Source organism: Elaeis guineensis, chromosome 2, assembly GCF_000442705.2.
Source record: "Elaeis guineensis isolate ETL-2024a chromosome 2, EG11, whole genome shotgun sequence".
Lineage (NCBI taxonomy): Eukaryota > Viridiplantae > Streptophyta > Magnoliopsida > Arecales > Arecaceae > Elaeis > Elaeis guineensis.
The window spans coordinates 106,016,527-106,036,109 of NC_025994.2; the positions used below are offsets into that span (position 1 = coordinate 106,016,527).

The 19,583-nt window shown below is 32.3% G+C and overlaps 1 protein-coding gene across 1 annotated transcript in view; it reads left to right on the forward strand.

The window, feature by feature from the left end:
- LOC105046415 (callose synthase 7) overlaps positions 1-10,176 on the forward strand; it is a 36,391-nt gene extending 26,215 nt beyond the window's left edge. Inside the window, exons 35-43 of the mRNA XM_010924996.4 lie at positions 417-539; positions 618-733; positions 897-980; positions 6,543-6,655; positions 6,729-6,958; positions 8,100-8,897; positions 8,988-9,038; positions 9,373-9,558; positions 9,669-10,176. Coding sequence (XP_010923298.1) covers positions 417-539; positions 618-733; positions 897-980; positions 6,543-6,655; positions 6,729-6,958; positions 8,100-8,897; positions 8,988-9,038; positions 9,373-9,558; positions 9,669-9,905 — 1,938 coding nt within the window. The 3' untranslated portion in view covers positions 9,906-10,176. The remainder of the gene's footprint in view (positions 1-416; positions 540-617; positions 734-896; positions 981-6,542; positions 6,656-6,728; positions 6,959-8,099; positions 8,898-8,987; positions 9,039-9,372; positions 9,559-9,668) is intronic.
- The last annotated feature ends 9,407 nt before the right edge of the window (positions 10,177-19,583 follow it).

Genomic DNA, 19,583 nt, shown 5'->3' on the forward strand with positions numbered 1-19,583 from the left:
ATATCATGACTATGTCAAACTACTCCAGTTTTCTTGCATGTACTACTGTTAAACATTTTGAGAGGTAGGTTACAAAATATTTTCAAGGTCATTTGCAAATGCCATCCTATCCTGTGTACTGATACTTTCCACTTTCCAACTGAATCTATGTAACTTTTCTTTCCTCTTTTATAATTTGCAATGGGCTATATGCTTGCAAAATCCAGTAATTAGTTTTGTTGATCCCTCTATTTGTCAAAGAACAGATCATAACTATAAAGAGAACTTGTAGTATTTAGTATGTATACGAATTTAGAGCATACACATCAACTCACATATTGCTTCACTTTAATAAGACTATATGTTTAAGCTTTTTTAATCGTTTGAACTTCCCACTTTTCCATGGTGTTATTAATGGATTTTGTGCTGGTTATCAGGAAATTTACCGCATCAAGCTACCTGGAAATCCTACGGAGATTGGTGAAGGAAAACCTGAAAATCAGAATCATGCCATAATTTTCACCAGAGGGGAAGCACTTCAAACCATTGATATGAACCAGGTGCAGCTTTTAACCATCAGTTAAACTGTTAAACAATCAATATGGCTATTGTTTATTTACATTTTTTTATTTTTCTAGGATAATTACCTTGAAGAAGCATTCAAAATGAGAAATGTTTTGGAGGAGTTAGATATTCGACATGGGCAAAGTCGACCTACAATATTGGGTCTTCGGGAGCATATTTTCACTGGAAGGTAAGTTATTGCTAATATCATGAATTTCTATTTCAAGCTGCTAAATAGTTTATTGAATTGCATTTTCTAGAATTTTCAAAGTGACTTGCGTACACACATATTGTTCTTTCTTTATAATTAAATATTTTACTTTTAAATTATTTTCTACTTTTTGCTATTTCAGTGTTTCTTCTCTTGCGTGGTTCATGTCCAACCAAGAGACCAGTTTTGTGACAATTGGGCAACGAATTTTGGCAAACCCTCTCAAGTACGGTATCTTTCTTTGCATAATTGCACCCTGTTACCTCTTTAAAATATGTTGCTCTCATATATTTCATATGCACAAAGTGCATGCACATAATGTGTTCTGTTGTGAGTACATATATATACATGTATGCGTATGCAGAAACACATGTCTCAATATGCCCCTCTTTGCTTGAATTTGCCTTGACCAGCAAGTTACCATCAATTTTAGAGGGTTGCTGTTAGGCTAGGACCGAGACATAAAACCTGCAAATCCCTCCTTGGAACCTTCTCAACTTTGGTTTTCCCTCAACAAACAAACCTGTATTTGAAATGAAACACAATTTCCTATGATTTTCCTTTTTTGCATATTGGTTTCTGTTAAAGCATGCCATATTAGTTATCTGTCTCATAATTGCTTCACTTAAATCATATGCTTTCCTTGTCTGGGATCCAGTAGTTCTTAGAAGATTTGGGATTAAAATTTTTCTCATGAGACTATCTCTTTACTTTCCCTTGTTTATCTAATGTCTGTATCTTCAATTCTTTCTTGCTCTGAGTAGTGGTCTCAAAATTTACTATGTAAGCACTCAAGCAATCACTTAAATAGCTACAAGGTGCTTGATTATTAGAATTATGCACGATCTTGGCCGATTCAATTAGGGGTGCAACTTAGATTGGGCTCAACATGAACCCGCTTGCCCAACTCACTTGGGTTGGACGTGGCTCAAAAATCCCAACTAACCACAAGTAGGGTTTGGATTAGTGTTGACCTTCAATCCTAAATCCCAACCGACCATAGGTAGGGTTTGGATTAGGGTTGACCTTCAATCCTACCCGAACCCGACATTGACCCAACCTGAGCACGACCTAACCCAACCTGAGCACGACCTAACCCAACCCACCCTAACGCGAACCAATATATAAAAAATAAATAATTCACATTTATGTTTCATATAGGTTACTTATATATTTATATAATTGCATCTTTTTTCAGGTAAAATATATTTATATCTTTAAATAATCGTATCTTGATCTTTATGTGGAAGTGAATAATTGAATTTTTTGTGAATTATTGAAGCCTCAATTCAATAAATATTAATTCAATAAAAATATTCCAAACCTTTTTCCTATCTTAAAAATTCTATTTTACCCAATTTGACCCAATTAACATGGGATGGTCCAATTCAACCTGACTAACCCTAGTTAATTTGACTAACCCGACCCAACCTGAATTGAGCTTATTAGTGGGGTTGGGTTGGATTATGGTTGAACTTCAACCTGACCCAACCAATCTGAATTGCAGCCCTAGACAATAAAATTTACTATTATCAATCAATATTGAAGTTATGGTTGGTTTGGCTAACTTAATGGGAATGGATTGGACGTGGAAAGTTTAGTGAACAAAGTAACAAAAGTAGAGCTCTCACGAATTAGTGGTGACTAGACTTCCTATTTCCAATAAACTTCAAGCTATATTACTCAGTCAGCAGTCATTCATCTCTTTTTATTACCTCAATTCTTTTTTGTTGTTAAATTCTTGTTCAAGTTCTACTATCGATGGGGGATAGTACATGAATTTGTTGAATGGTTGAAGAGCATGACAAAGCCCTACTTTGTGGGACCTAATGTTTAATTCTAGCTTTTTAGCTAGAGCTGGTTCAAGAATGATAAATATACAAGATAATTTTATGGTAAAGTAAGGACATGGGTAAAAAATAGAAGTGCAAAGGTGATTACTTATTTCAAGGATTCTTATATTATTGAAAAAAGCGAGGCTTTGTTGAAGTAATTCATTCTGCAGGAGTTCTGGTTGTGGTGTGACGTGGTATCATATTGTACCATGCCTGACCATGTTCAGCCACATGCCAGGACTCACGGTATGAAGAGCATATTCATTTTCTTTGAATAAGAAACAATTCTGAAACCATTATTGAGGACATGATTTCCTTGGTTTCAAGGAAGGAAGAGAGGATGTCATGGGAAAATGCGGGCCCATCTTTCTTTGCACTTTTGTTTGCAAAACTATTTCTAAGCTGTTGGCTTTGATGTTTCAGATTCTTCTTACCTTCTTGGTCCTTGCCAGGCCACTTTAATCTAAAATAGGAGGGTAAGAAAGATATTCTCCTTGTGCATGCGCTTGTAAGGAAAATGGAGGGAATGAAGGAAAGTGAAGGTTTTGCTTGAATGTTGATATGGAAAAAGTGTAAAAGACAGAAAATAGGGCTTTCATTAAGGAGACATTGAGAATGATGGATTTTCCAGAGAGATGGACTAGATGGTTTTGTTGAATGTACCGGTGCTCCTACCTTTTCTACTGTGCTCACTGGTGGATGGATGAGTTCCTCTCAGTTGAGTGGGGACCTTGTCATGAATATTCCATGTCTATTTACCTCTTTACCATAGCCAAGGAGGGTCCTGTACCAACTACTGTTGCTGGGGACTTCAGATTGCAAAGGTGGAGTTCAACCACTTATAGATTACATGTTGATCTTTGAAATGGGATAGGAGAACCTTGGGGAACCTTAAAGAATGGGCTAAATTGAAGTTAGGAGGAGAGGAAACATAAGGTTTCCAGAAGGGATCGATGGTTGGATAATAGCCTATCTGGCATTGATTTTATTGGATGAAAGCCTTTGCAAAGATGAGATGGTTAAATTGAGAGTGGAGAGGACCAACAGGATGCTCTCCTTTGTCTAGGAGTTGATGAATTCTATGCTAACTTATTTTGGTCGTGCAAATACTAGGGGATTAGGTGCTTAGAAATTGGTTCGCTGGCTACCAATAGTAGTAGAACAGACCCTGCCCTGGTAAGTTGAAGGTGATTTGCAAGTCAACATCAGATGTGGAACTAGATTTTGAAAAACAGGAAAGAGATTAAATTCACTGTTCAGATTAGACATATCTGGAATTTAGTTAGTGACTGAACTTTGAGGCTGATGTTTCGGAAACGTAGGGGAGGAAAAGTTTTTAACAGCAACGGCAAGAGCAAGCCCTCGAATTTATCTGGGGAAAATCATAACCAGCTTTAGAACTAGAAGCACAGCAGTCATGATGACCCCAATACAGAATAGGAATGGTTCTAGGATCCTGCTACGGGTGGTCCAGTGGCTCGACTTTGGGCTGAGTGTAGGCTTTGCAGGGGATGAAATTCAATGACAGATGAGGGGAAGTTCACCAAACTGGTCAGAATTGTCTCCAACGGCCACTAGAACCAGCCAAGTCCAGCTACCAGCATAACGAAGGCATTTTGAAGGATTATCAAGGACACAGACTGTTATTTCTTGTGCAAGAGACAAGTTTCAATTGAAGCTGGAATCTATTGGTCAAGGCTCCATTAAAACAGCATGGAAGAATTTGGTTGGCAAAACGTTTCATAAGAGGTCTTGTTCAAGTCTGTATTGGCAGCAGCCAACCCACGCATCATTTGGCCCGAAGAGGGGGAATTCGCGCTTCGACCAATTAAAGCAATTAGCCACTAGACCGAAGAGGTGGCGCTTAACGATACAGAGAGACTGCGAACACTAGGCCTGAGTTAGCCCTAAAAAAAAAAAGGACTTGTAACTGGACCCTAGTACCTCTCAATGAGAGAACTGGCATATTCTTACTAACTAAACAAAGGAAGGCATAAAGACTCAGTCCCTCACTCCGGAAAGGAAGGAGAGAGCTCAGAGGGCAAAGGATGTAGTATTTCAAGTCAAGAAGCTCGTCGTCTTACTGATTGAGCACTTGGCTCCAAGAAGAGAGATTTTGAAAAGTGGCTAACCCATGTTATGCTACATTTAAGTGACTTCTATTGTGTTCGTTGCTCAACTGAGGAAGCTCTGTTTAGCAGTTATAATTTAAATGGTTTTGTTTCTGATGGTTATGTCCGGTAGTATTACTAAATTTGAAGAGGTCTTGGGAGGGAAATGGTTATATGGATTTTCGGAAGTTCAGAATGAGTGGTTCAACCTCCCAGTCTCAGGACCCATCCTGGTCCAAGGTTGGGCTGGGACACCATTGGGATGGTCTAGTCTTGACGGTTGGCACTCTTGGATGGTTTTGGCATCTCATGAAACACTGGGATCTCCTTATTTTGTTTTCTTAATTCTTTTGTTGCTTTTTATTAATCTTTAAGTGTTTCTTGGAAGCTGTCTTTAAGTTTTTAAAGTTTTTAAGCCAATGGTAAGGTTTATGGTGCTGATAAAAGTACCAGCATCAGTTGATTAAAAACTTGAAAAGACAATGATATGCTTAAATAAAACACCATCATCAATCATGCCATAAACAAAAAATCATGAATTTAAATAACACAACAAGAAATCCTCTAGAGAACCATTTAAAACAAGAAAGAAAACAAAAAATAAAAACAAGAAACAATAAAAAATTTATGTGTTAGTTAAATACTTGGAAGCTAGGATATCCCACGTGTCAAGATGCATCAGTATAGAATGGGACATGCCGATATGGAGAGAGACCTGGTGTCCTGCCCTGGTGCCAAGGCCAGGTCTTCAGCCCTTGGTTCAAAGAATTGTGCACTTGGTGCATTTGAAAGGAAGGAAACGGAAGAATTTCAATTGCTCTACAGTGCACAAGAATTAGAGTCGCAAACTTATCAAAGACCAGCTTGTAGTTGTTTTAAGAATTTAAGGAAGGTTTATAGTGAATCGGATAAGGTAAATTTCATGGGAAAACTAACTCGCAGCCTTTGGGATCGTCTGTCATTTACCATTTTGGTCTTATTGACTCGGCATTTTGTATCCTATACTTGGTCTGCATTGCCATTATACTTGGTCCCTGTCAATATAAATGTGAACAAAACTGGTGCACCTGCAGTCACAACTATGTGTAAAAACAAGGCCTAACTGTGTGTTGAGGCCTACATATTTATTGAAACTTGGATATGGACTAATTTCAAGCACCAGTCAGTCCAAGGGTTGAGAATCAATTTGTGCAATTTTATCTTGTACTAATAGTCTAGAATGGGAGTATAAGTGATGAAATGTAAAGGTCACTTGTGATGATCAGTGATTGTGTTTTGTAAACTGCCTTTTGTTGTACTTTGCTACTTATTGTTTATTGTACCTTGTTTTAATTATGAGAATTTGAATCTTTTGAAAGAAAAAAATTTAAAAACTAATGTCTCTTATTAATTCTTATTTTCAGGTTGTAATTTGTGTTTGCTTTTTTTATGTAACTTATGTCATTTGAAATGAATGTTATTTTGTCTTAGCAGCCAAGGTTGTAATGACTGATTTAGGGATGTGCGTAGTTCTGGTGTTGCTATATATAGTTATCAAAATTATTAAAGAATTTATCCTATGATATTGGCAAGGGAAAAAAAAAAGAGTAGATTTCAAAATATCCATTTGATTTATTGTCCATTTCCTAATGAGCATCCAACCATTTGTATAGATTTTAATCTCATGATTATAATTAATTTAATTCATATATGATACTTTTTTGCTGTACAAATGTTTAATATATTACACAGCATGCATAGTATCTTTATGTGTGCAACTGGGATACTGTGCTATGTATGCATATATATAGAATAAAATGTTCATTATTCAACCTATCTATTTTTTATTAAATGGTTTTGCAGAGTTCGTTTCCATTATGGTCATCCTGATATTTTTGATAGAATCTTTCACCTCACAAGAGGTGGCATAAGTAAAGCTTCAAAGACCATCAATCTGAGTGAGGACATATTTGCAGGTAAGCTTATGCATGTTAATGGTTCATTTATTATTGTATACTTTCCTACAGTTAATCATGTGACTATTCTTAGGCTTCAATTCAACTCTACGTGGGGGAAATGTTACGCATCATGAATATATGCAAGTGGGTAAGGGACGTGATGTGGGAATGAATCAAATTTCTCAATTTGAGGCAAAGGTGGCGAATGGAAATGGAGAACAAACATTGAGTCGTGATGTTTATCGTTTGGGCAGAAGATTTGACTTCTATAGGATGTTGTCTTTCTACTTCACTACTGTGGGCTTCTATTTTAGTAGCATGGTAAGAATATTTAAAATTAAATTGTATCATCTATCTTACCACAAGTTCTCTCTCAGTTAAATTGCATTTACTGATATTGCACTGTGTCATTACAAGAATCATATCTAGAGTTCAGGATCTATAGTAGTATCAAGATGCGGTCTCTGGACTAGTGATCTTGTAAACCATATCTTAGAAACCAAAAAAGAATTCCGACCATGATTTGCTGTACCATCCCATAGCGGGCATACCGTACCATACCGGTATGCACCAGCCCATACCGACACTATTGTATCATACCGAACAACATATCTACACTATAATAGGATTCTGTTGGTATGGGATCCGGTACTGAGATGGTGAAACTTGATTCTGACCTTTAGGGTTCATCTTCATGTAATGCTGAAATTATCATAGACATGAAACTCACTTAGTTTTGGCAAGGGAGCATGTTGGTGGATTACAGCAACTCATGCTAATATACCAGGCTTAGGTTTGTTACACCTTTTTTAAGTCATAAAATATGGCCATAAAGTTTGCCAACTGGTATTGGAAGGTCCCAAAAAGAAGTGTACATGTCGGAAATAAACTATGATGCATGCTTAGGGAATGATGCATACTGAAAAACCATAATTGTGCCAATACAATGATAAGATAGCTTTAGAAAACATAAAGCTTGCTAAAGAATCATTTGCATTGTGTCAAGCATTGAAAGAGCTCTCCGTCGCTCCTTGAATGACTTGAAATCCAGTCAAAGCCAAAAATTATGACACTTTTCAAGTCGCATTCTACTGAAATACTCTGTCAAAATATTTGTTCGTATCCTCAGCTACCTAGACCATTGGAAGCTTGAGTTTCATATTTGACAGCAGGTTTTCTTTTTTATCTAGGCAGGATACTATTCTCATCAGAGTACACAGTCACAAAAGCTTGTCAGTATGGCAAGAAGCATGTCTATACTAAGATGACAGGATCAGATCCATGCTTGTGAAACTTACCAGATAAACTGTTAATATAAAGTAGAAATTAGAACTGTAATGTGACAGATGTATGAGTTGCTTGTGCTTTCATCTTTTTGCTTAAAGCTGGAGCTTTTCTTTTTGTTTTCCATATCTTTCTTCTGAGGATAAATTTGGTCCCTTGGTCAATCTCTGACTGTCAGGTTACAGTACTTACTGTGTATGTCTTCTTATACGGGCGTTTGTATTTAGTCATGAGTGGTTTGGAAAGGTCGATTCTGGAAAATCCAACTGTTCAAAATAGCAAGGCTCTTGAAAGTGCTCTTGCTCCCCAATCTGTTTTCCAGCTTGGCTTGTTGCTGGTTCTGCCTATGGTAATGGAAATCGGCTTAGAGAAGGGATTTCGCACAGCAGTGGGTGAATTTATAATCATGCAGCTGCAGCTGGCCTCTGTTTTCTTTACCTTTCAGCTTGGAACCAAGGCTCACTATTATGGGAGAACACTACTGCATGGAGGTGCTAAATATAGAGCAACAGGCCGTGGGTTTGTGGTATTTCATGCAAAATTTGCTGAAAATTATCGGTTGTATTCCCGCAGCCATTTTGTTAAGGGGTTAGAGCTCATGATATTGTTGGTTGTATATGAAGTCTATGGGCAAGCATACCGAAGTTCAACTCTATACTTGTTCATCACAGTTTCCATGTGGTTCTTGGTTGCCTCGTGGTTGTTTGCACCTTTTGTGTTCAATCCCTCAGGATTTGAGTGGCAGAAAACGGTCGATGACTGGACAGACTGGAAAAGGTGGATGGGAAACCGTGGTGGAATTGGCATTCCAGTTGATAGGAGTTGGGAATCTTGGTGGCAGAGTGAACAAGAACACCTAAAATACACGAGCATCCGTGGACGAGTGCTTGAAATCATCCTGGCCCTTCGCTTTTTGATATACCAATATGGAATTGTTTACCACCTGAACATAGCCCATCACAGCAGAAGTATTCTGGTATTTTTTTTTTTTATCTTCCATTATATGCGAAGCTTTGGTTCTGTTTAACTCCCACATCTAATCTTATGCTCTACTGTCATCTCTTAGGTGTACGGATTATCATGGTTTGTTATGTTGACCGTTCTAATAGTTCTGAAGGTACGCATTTAATGCTTGCAGTTAGGTGGTAGCTTTTATCCTATCGCATGATATAGATGTAATTTAACAGGCAGTGGAGTCAGTTCTACGTGCTTCATTAGAAGCACTCACATATACAACTAGTTCCAACCATTGGCATGGCACGTGCCACATCACTCGAGTGCAGATAAAAAGGAACCCACATGTTCATGTAATTTCTTTGCTGATGCTATTTAGTAAACGAAATCAAAGAAGCCAGTCTTTGTCCTCGCTAGCAGAAGCATACCAGTCTTTTTGAACTTCTGTTTTTCCTTCATCAATTTCATTAGTGTTAACATATCATGTTTTTTTTCAGATGGTTTCGGTGGGAAGGCAAAGATTTGCTACGGATTTTCAGCTTATGTTTCGGATCCTCAAAGGCCTTCTCTTCCTTGGATTTGTATCCGTGATGACCGTCTTATTTGTGGTCTGTGGCCTCACAATATCTGACGTGTTTGCTGGGATTCTCGGCTTCGTGCCGACTGGCTGGTCTCTTCTTCTGGTGAGAGCTTCCGCTTCCATCTCGTTGCTGCATCCTCAAAATTATGACCTGTTGTATCAAATTAATCTACTGCTGTCTGCTAATTTGATTCTGCGTACATTGCTCATCAGATAGCACAAGCATCCAGGCTGCTCGTCAGGAGGTTGGGATTCTGGGACTCAATCCAGGAGCTGGGAAGAGCGTATGAATACACAATGGGAATCGTAATCTTCATGCCCATTGTTGTGTTATCATGGTTCCCCTTCGTTTCAGAATTTCAGACGCGCTTGCTCTTCAATCAAGCCTTCAGTCGAGGTCTGCAGATCTCCAGGATCCTTGCAGGGAGGAAGGAAAACGATACAATCTAAAATTCCCCGGGTCTGTTGCACAGAAACTTGCTCTCTCCTCGGGCATATGGATCATATCATTCTCCAAGCAAAACTGGGTGTAAATTTTATGCATTTGGTCTTTTTCTTTTCTCGTCTTTTCTTTTGGATCACGATATGACAGCAGCTAGGCTTTATGGTGCAACAGCTAAATACTTTGTTTAAAGCCTGGAAGCCGACCATGTATCGGTGGAAATATAGATTTCGTGTAACAGACGCTAGATTGATGGCATGAATGTTGGACATTATGTTATTAGGAGTGCTTTACCTAATTAATTTAAAAAAAAAATATTTATAAAAATAATATAATTTTTAATTTATTTATCAGATTGATGTAAAAAAGATAAAATATCATTTTGAATGATATTTTATCAGCGTCACGTCATCCAAATAAATAATTTTTTTTAAAACATCATTCCAAATAGTATTTTAAAAAATATCAGTTATTTTGATGATTTTAATTTTTTTTCAAAAAAAATATTAAAAATAAAAAAATTAAATTTATAAAAAATAAAAATTATAATTTTGATAAAAATAAAAATTATCATTTCAAATTAATATCTTCATTTTAAATTATCTTTTGAAAAAAATATCTAAAAAAAATTATTGTAAAAAAAAATTAAAGATATCATAAAAAAGAATTAAAAAAAATAGAAATTATAATTTTAAATTTAAAAAAAATAAAAATTTTAATTTTAATTCAAATAAAAATCATCATTTCAAATTATAATTTTTTTTCAAATTAATTTTTTTAAAAAAATATTATAAAAGAAAAAAATAAAAAAATAAGAAAAAAATAAAAATTATAAATTTGAATGAATTTTAAAAAATAAAAAATTTAATTTTAATATGAATAAAAAAGATAATTTTAAATTATTTTGTCCATTTAAAATTAATTTTTAAAAAAATATTATAAAAAGAAATCTTAAAAAATTAAAAAAATATAAAAAAATGAGAAAAAAATAAAAATTATAATTTAAAATTTAAAAAAATAAAAATTTTAATTTTAATTCAAATAAAAAATATCATTTCAAATTACTTTCTCCATTTGAAATTAAGTTTTTTAAAAAAATATGTCAAAAAAAATAAAAAATTAAAAAAAATATCATAAAAAAGTAAAAAATTTCAAAAAATATGAAAAAAATAAAAATTATAATTTTTAATTTAAAAAATAAAATTTTTAATTTTATTTAAAATAAAAAAATATCATTTAAAATTATTTTTCCATTTTAAATTATTTTTTAAAAAAATATTTCAAACAAAGAAGAAAAAAATGAGAAAAAAAGAGAAAAAAATAAAAATTATAATTTTAAATTTTAAAAAATAAAAATTTTAATTTTAATTCAAATAAAAAAGATAATTTTAAATTATTGTTTTCATTTAAAATTAATTTTTTAAAAAATATTTTAAAGAAAATATTAAAAAATTAAAAAATATATATATCATAAAAAAAGAAAAAATGATAAAGAAATGAAAAAAGTAAAAGTTATAATTTAAAATTTAAAAAAATAAAAATTTCAATTATAATTCAAATAAAAAACATCATTTCAAATTACTTTTCCCATTAATTTAAAAAAAAAATATGTCAAAAAAATAAAAAAAATAAAAAGTGCCATAAAGAAGCAAAAAATTTTAAAAAATGAGAAAAAATAAAAATTATAATTTTAAATTTAGAAGAAATAAAATCTTTAATTTTAATTAAAATTAAAAATATCATTTCAAATTACTTTTTTCATTTCAAATTATTTTTTTTAAAAAATATTTCAAGCAAAGAAGAAAAAAATGAGAAAAAAATAAAAATTATAATTTTAAAATTTAAAAAATAAAAATTCAAATGTTAATTCAAATAAAAAATATAATTTCAAATTATTTTTCTCATTTAAAATTAATTTTTTAAAAAAATATCCCCAAAAAATCTTAAAAAATTTAAAAAATTAAAAAATATCATAAAAAAGAAAAATGAGAAAAAAATAAAAATTATAATTTTAAATTTAAAAAAATAAAAATTTTAATTTTAATTCAAATAAGAAACATTATTTCAAATTACTTTCTTCATTTCAAATTAATTAATTTTTTTCATACCGCATTGTACGTAGCTGTTCGTGTCCGTACCAGATCGAGATGTACCAGTGCGGTCTGATTCATCTCATAATTAAATTATCTGATATATTATTATTATTTATGTTATAATTTTTATAGCCCTTTTAGCATAACTTTTTCTCTCTTAATGTTCTGAGACACATTAATGTATGTGTATTCATATCTACAAAGCATAATATTCGATCACTTGAAATTAAATAATATAAAATAAAATTAATAATTAATAATATTAAATATAATAAAATATCAAACGTACAAAAAATAGTACAATAAAAGTTTCAAAAATACTAAGTATAAATCTAAAAAAGACTAAGTCCCACAAGGACATCGTGGTGCCCGTGGTCGTTTGGACCTTCTCAGGAAGGTCCTCAATGGCTGCTCCTGCTTTTGCTGTGATGGCTCCTCCCCTATATTAGTGGAGGTCTGTTGGTCATGCTACTCAGGAATAACTGATGCTGTCCGATCATCTACGGACTGAGCGACCCGCTCAATCTTCTCATCTGGATACACGGATGGGCCTAAAAAGAAAGTATCATAGTCATGTGGCCAAATGGTATCCGATGATGTCATCTGGGGATGTAGGAAGAAGAAGGCGCTGCCATATGTGGATCAAAAGGCGATGGCATCTGTGCAGCATCTAGTGATAACATTTGCGGAATATGCGGTGATGGCATATATGGAACATATGGTGACGGCGTATATCTCATATCTGACGTATCGACTGCTCTATACCAAGGCGCATAGCTAAATGGATCAACACCAATCACCACCAATGTTCCGAAATTTGTTCTCTCTATCTCACGCAGTGTCAAAATCCGTTCGTCCTCATCAGTCGTAGATAAAGCACGACGAGCGTCCAACACAAGATCCGACATAGAATCAGTCTATAAAATAAAAATAAAATAGTCAATATACTGTAAAATATAAAATAAAAATATAATACAAACAACATAAACTAATTTTCGTAGTCTTATCAAAAGACGCACAGCAGAACTCTCGCCCTCGTGTCCGGGAACTGCATACCGAGGCTGTCCAATGACTCGCATTGTAATGCTAAAAAACTAAGCCATGTAGTCCTCGATATATGAACGGCCTCTCAAAATGGGATCACCATGAACAATGTGATCTCGACGTGCATCCCAAATATCGATGTACTCTGCATGTCTGATACGCCAGTTAATACGAGTTCTCCCTTATCGATCAATACGATGAAGTCCCTGACTAGTATCAAACTACTCTAGGATGCCCTGAATCTGACCAAACTACTCCAGGACACGATCGGAAAGATACCACTCTACCACATCGAAATAAATAAGTGGCACCCTAGCAGTCCATATATCATGTCCAATTGTACATATCTGCGGTAATATAGCCAATATCTCATCTGTATATGGCTCCCACAAAAACTGATAGAGTTAAAATAAAAAAAATTAGTAAGCTAAAATTTTAATAGATTATGAATACTGTAAAATGATATTTGTAAAAAATTTAAAATTTATCCGTCTATATATATCAACTAATGTATCCAACTGGCACCTATAAATCCGTGCCACTCTCGTCGATACGTGATGAACGTTGAATGCAACGTTCCATCTGTTTCACAATCTACTTATGTTAAATAAATTTTATCGGATTTAAAACTGTAAGTTTCAAATAAAAAAAATAATATTTTTATACCTATATCCTAATGGTCCGTTTAGTCTGAATGAAACATCAGGATCATGCTGCTCTGATGGCATCTCGAGCAATTGTCATCATAATAGACTGATAGTTGGCATATACTCCCATACCAAAATCTGCAAATTTCAAAAAAATCATACATGATATACCTAATATGAAATATAATTAAATATTAAAAATAAAAATTTTTAATTCATATACCTGTAATAATACAAGATAACCATCAATCTCGCTCTGATCAGCATAAGAACCTCGACACATAACTCTATACAGGCAAGCTAGTACTGCACTGCCCCAACTGAGTCTACGAGCGAAGTCTAAATCCTCTAATAATGGCAAAAACATCAACTTCATCTTATTCGATGAAGTATTGGATAACAGGACACCACCTAACAACCGCAGCACCTGACCCCTAACATACTGCTGCACCATCTCCTCTGGTGCATCATCCGTAATATGAAAATATCGAAAACGATCATCTAAACACTCAATCTTGAGTCGTGAATGATCGAAAAAGTGTGCGCCGGGCTCAAACCCTAGCAATCGCAAGCACAAAGCCTGTCACTCCGGAATGGTAAACGTGGGATCAACTTCGATAACTGGATCGCCATCAACTGGTAGTCCAGTAAAGATGCTGACATCCTGTAAAGTGATGATCGCCTCACCAAATAAAAGATGAAATGTGTGTGTCTCTGGACGCCATCTCTTAAGCAAAGTAGTAATAAGACCAACGTCCATCTGTATACGACCAATCCAATATACTCCATAAAATCTAAGATATCGTAAATAATCCAGCACTCTATGTGGGATGTCCTCTGTCCTCCAGAAGTCAGCATCGGATCGTCGTAGACGAAAGTATCTGGGCTCCTGCAATAAAATATAATAATTAGATAATGTATATGATTTTTTTAAAAAAAAATTGAAAAGTAAATAGGATTGGAATGCTTACGCCGCCATCTAAAATAGTCTGTGATCGATGGTGCTCCTGCAATGTAAGAATACTACTGTCTCGAGGATCGGAATGTCGCGGATCGTAAGCCATAATACGCTGATGAATCTAAAATAATGATATTATCACAAGTGTATTAAAAAATAAGAAATATGATAGCCATTCATTTTATGAGAAATATATTTTAAATACAATATTGTCACACAATATAATTTAAATACAAAATTTAGTTCATCTCTAGATATTAAACACGTATATTCAAATACAATCACACAGAAATACATAAAATAATGACGAAAATACATGTTCAGAGCCTTTAATTTCTTCCACTGCTTGAAGTTGAAATGTGTTGAAGTATCCTAGGACAGCGACGGCGGTCATGACCCTGTTCCTTACAAATACCACAGTGATTCTTACTTTTTATTTGTCTATCATCCATCTCATTTCGTAGTCTTGTTGACTTTGGTCTACCTTTCTGCTTGGGTCTCAAACGATGATAATCAGGAATACATTTGAACATACGTGTATGCATCCAATAATCTTCATGTGGTAATTGATTAAAATCACCGCTCCAAGCATTCATATATGCTGCAATTGTATATGCATCATCCACAAATCACTAAAATATACAGCAATTTCTTGACACACAGCTAAAACGTGTGAACATGGATATTTGTACATGCTCCACTTTTCAGAAGAATATTTTTTTTCAGCTAAAGTAACAATATAGAAATTTCCTCCACCTCATAATTCTGTGCTTGCTCTCCTCGTAAGCACTTCATATATGCCTCTTTGAAGGTTGAATGCTGTTACTCGGTACTGGTTAGCTTTAACTTGATCCTCAGCAATCTTAATTGTAACATAAGTAAAAAGATTATTTGAATTTGTCCTCTACATATCTCAAGGCTTGGGCATGTTTCGTATTGAAGTGTTTCACAAGACGATAAAATGTCATTTGAACACAAGCTGTAATTGGCACATTTCTAGCTCCTCATAAAATACTGTTAAAAACCTTCGATAAATTTGTAGTTAAGACACCATAGCACAGGCCATCATCATGTGCCAACGTCCACTTCTTCTTTTCTATCTCGAACAACCAGTTCCAAGCCTCTTCATTCACTGTTCTAATCCTATCCATAAAGTTGAACTTGCAAACTTTATGAGTGCTTCCTACTTGCCATACTGCTTTTTTCAGCTGCACATTTTTAAAATATGTTGAAATTACTGCAGATATGTCTTAAGCAGTATCGGTGATAGGCATGTGGTGGACTCCATCCAATAGACTCATCTGCGATGACATTTAATATATCGGGATGTCTGTCAGAAATTAAGCATATTCCATTTTTATCTTTGACGATATGTGTTCTGAGCTGGAAAAGAAACCAACTCCAACTTGTAGTCGTCTCCTCATCCATAATTGCATATGCTAATGAAAATATTCCATTCTTTGTATCAATTCCTGTTGCAATTAACATCTTACCTTTAAACTTTCCATACAAGTGCATGCCATTAATGCTGATTACAGGATGGCAATACGTAAAACTCTGGATAGATAGTTTGAAAACTCAAAAAATATAATTTAAAACTCGGATATTGAAATTTATAATTTGAAAAAAAATTTATGAAACAACTGTATCGGGATTTGCATGTTGAAGTGCAGTCATATAGTAGGATAATTTAGTATAAGACGGCTCCCATTCTCTATATAGTAGAGTAATTTGCATGTTGAAGTTCAACCAATGCCTTCTGCTTTCTACACCATGCTTTCCTGTATGACACTGTATATTGAAATTGATTATTAACGGTTGCCACAATAACTTCAACTTTAACACCGGAATCTTTCTCAATAATATGTCGGATTAGTGTGCCAATCATCCTTCCACTGACATGTTTGTGGTCTCGACTCAACCCCGTAAACAAACAAGTGTGAGGACCCTTATATTTTGTGATTTGAAAATATCCATGTTTTTTCAACAATGCATCACGAAGCCTCCATTTATAATTTTGAACATTATCTGATGATGCGCATCGTACGGATCATAATTTCGAATGCGACTGAACTACATTGTATGTCCGATGCTTCATAATGTGATAAAGATCAACAGCTCTCCTTACATAATCTTTATTCTCAAATATTAGACCTTTAAAAAATTCAGTCATCGAGGAGTCTCAAAACTGATAGTCAGAGTTCAATCTTCGACCAGCACTAACACAACCACCATCATCTAAATTTATATCGTTAAAAAATTATGAAGGTTCGTACAAACGAGGTTGAGGTTCTCCCACATTAATATTAGCCTGAACATCTTCATCATTATTCTTATCTTCACCATCATCATCATTACTGCTACTGTCCTCATCCATCCAATAGTCTTCATCTCTACTTTCATCTGACTCAAAGCTTAGATTATCAGAATTTATTCCACCGACTATCCAGTCATCATTCTCTATATGAGTGTCGTCTTCCGCACTTACCACTACTTCTAGCAAAGGAGAAGTCACCATAACAGAAGACACAGGAGAAGTCACCATAGGACTTTGAATAATTGGACAACTAGGACCAGCAATAGTGGAATGTTGTTCTGCAAATACGGTCTCAATACTATCGGTTTGCACTATATGAGTTACGAAAGGTGAGGAAGGCCCAGCCCAACATTATTGTCCGCTTGAGTTAAAAGCCGACTATAGTATCTAAAGCTCGGTACATCTTCATTTTCAATATATAATTGTAAAAATCGATATTCTGAATATTTTAAAGGAAAGGTCAGCATTTCTTCGACATCTTCATCGTCATCAATTGGAACTAAGATATAATTGCTATGCATTAACTGTTCCGACAGATTAGGAGATTTTCATTTCAATTTTATTTCATATTTTTCTTTGTCTACAGGAATACTGCTGTATAAATGGTCCAATAATTTTTTACGTGATAATGATGAAGATACTCTAATCATCTGATTTGCAGGGTGACTGTACTGCATACCAGTTTCATCATTCTATATCATGCCATCATAATACAGTAGTACACGAACTCGAGTACTGACCATTTTCTTAGAGAAATCTATGACAAAATCAAAATCAAAATATTTAGTATTTTTCAAAAATGCCATTTCTTTTGGTATTTTCTTTCAATATTTTTTTTCTTTTTTTATGGTATTTTTAATTTTTAAATTTTTTTAGTTATTTTTATGTGATTTTTTAATAAATAAAATTAATTTAAAATGGGGATAGTAATTTGAAATGATAATTTTTTATTTGAATTAAAGTTAATTTTTTAAAAAATTTATAATTATAATTTTTATTTTTTTATCATTTTTTCTCCTTTTATTCACTTTTTTTATGACATTTTTTTAAATTTTTTGGAATTCAAATCAATATTTAATTTTTTAATTTAATGATATATTTTAATTTTAAATAACAAAAATATTTTAAAATTATCTTTTCTATTTGAATTAAAAGTAGAATTTATATTTTTTAAAATTTATATATACTTTTTATTTTTTTCTCATTTTTTTCTTCTTTGTTAGGAATATTTTAAAAAAAATAATTTGAAATGAAGAAAATAATTTGAAATGATATTTTTTATTTTAATTAAAATTAAAATTTTAATTTTTTCTAAATTTAAATTTATAATTTTTGTTTTTTTTCTATTTTTTTAAATTTTTTGCTTCTTTATGGTACTTCTTATTTTTTTAATTTTTAAATTCTTTTTAATTTTTTAAATTTAATTTTAAATGGGAAAAGTAATTTAAAATGATATTTTTTATTTAAATTTAAATTTAAATTTTTATTTTTTAAAATTTAAAATTATAACTTATATTTTTTCACATTTCTTTCTCATCTTATCTTTTTTTATGGTATATTTTATTTTTTTAGTTTTTTAAGATTTTTTTTGGAATATTTTTTAAAAAAATTAATTTTAAATAGAGTAAATAATTTAAAATTATTTTATTATTTGAATTAAAATTAGAATTTTTATTTTTTAAATTTTAAATTTTAAATTTATATTTTTTTCTCATTTTTTACTTCTTTGTTTGGAATGTTTTTTTAAAAAAATAATTTGAAATGAAGAAAGTAATTTGAAATAATATTTTTTATTTTAATTAAAATTAAAAAATTAATTTATTTTAAATTTAAAATTATAATTTTTATTTTTTCTTATTTTTAAAAATATTTTACTTTTTTATGCTATTTTTTTTATTTTTTTATTTTTTTACATATTTTTTAAAAAATTATTTCAAATTATAATTTTTAATTTTTAATTTTTTTTAATTTTGTTTTTATGATATTTTTTTAAAAAAATTAATTCGAAAACGAGATTGTAATATGAAATGATGATATTTATTTGAATTAAATTTAAAATTTTTATTTTCTTAAAATTTTGAATTATAATTTCTATTTCTTTTCAATTCTTTTTTTATGATATTTTTAATTTTTTTTTACAATAATTTTTTTCATATATTTTTTAAAAAGATAATTTGAAAAGATAATTTGAAATAAAAAGATAATTTAAAATAAAAAGATAATTTTTATTTTTATCAAAATTATAATTTTTATTTTTTAAAAAATTTAAAATTATAATTTTTATTTTTTGATATTTTTTTATTTTTTTTTGAGAATATTTAAAAGCGCCAAATGATATGACGTTTTTAAAAATACCGTATGAAATAGCATTTTTAAAAACAACATACCAAATGGGGTTTTTATTTATTTATTTATTTTTTCACATGGTTTACGTGAAAAATGAGGGTGGGTGACGTGGAAGATAAAACGTCATTTTGAATGGCGTTTTATCGTTTTTGCATCAAATCGATAAATAAATTAAAGATTGAATTATTTTTATAATTAAATTTTTTTTATATATTATTTAAGAAAAGGACTCTCATTAAAACCCTGATAAAAAAATCGAGCTTTTATTTATCCCAGATGAG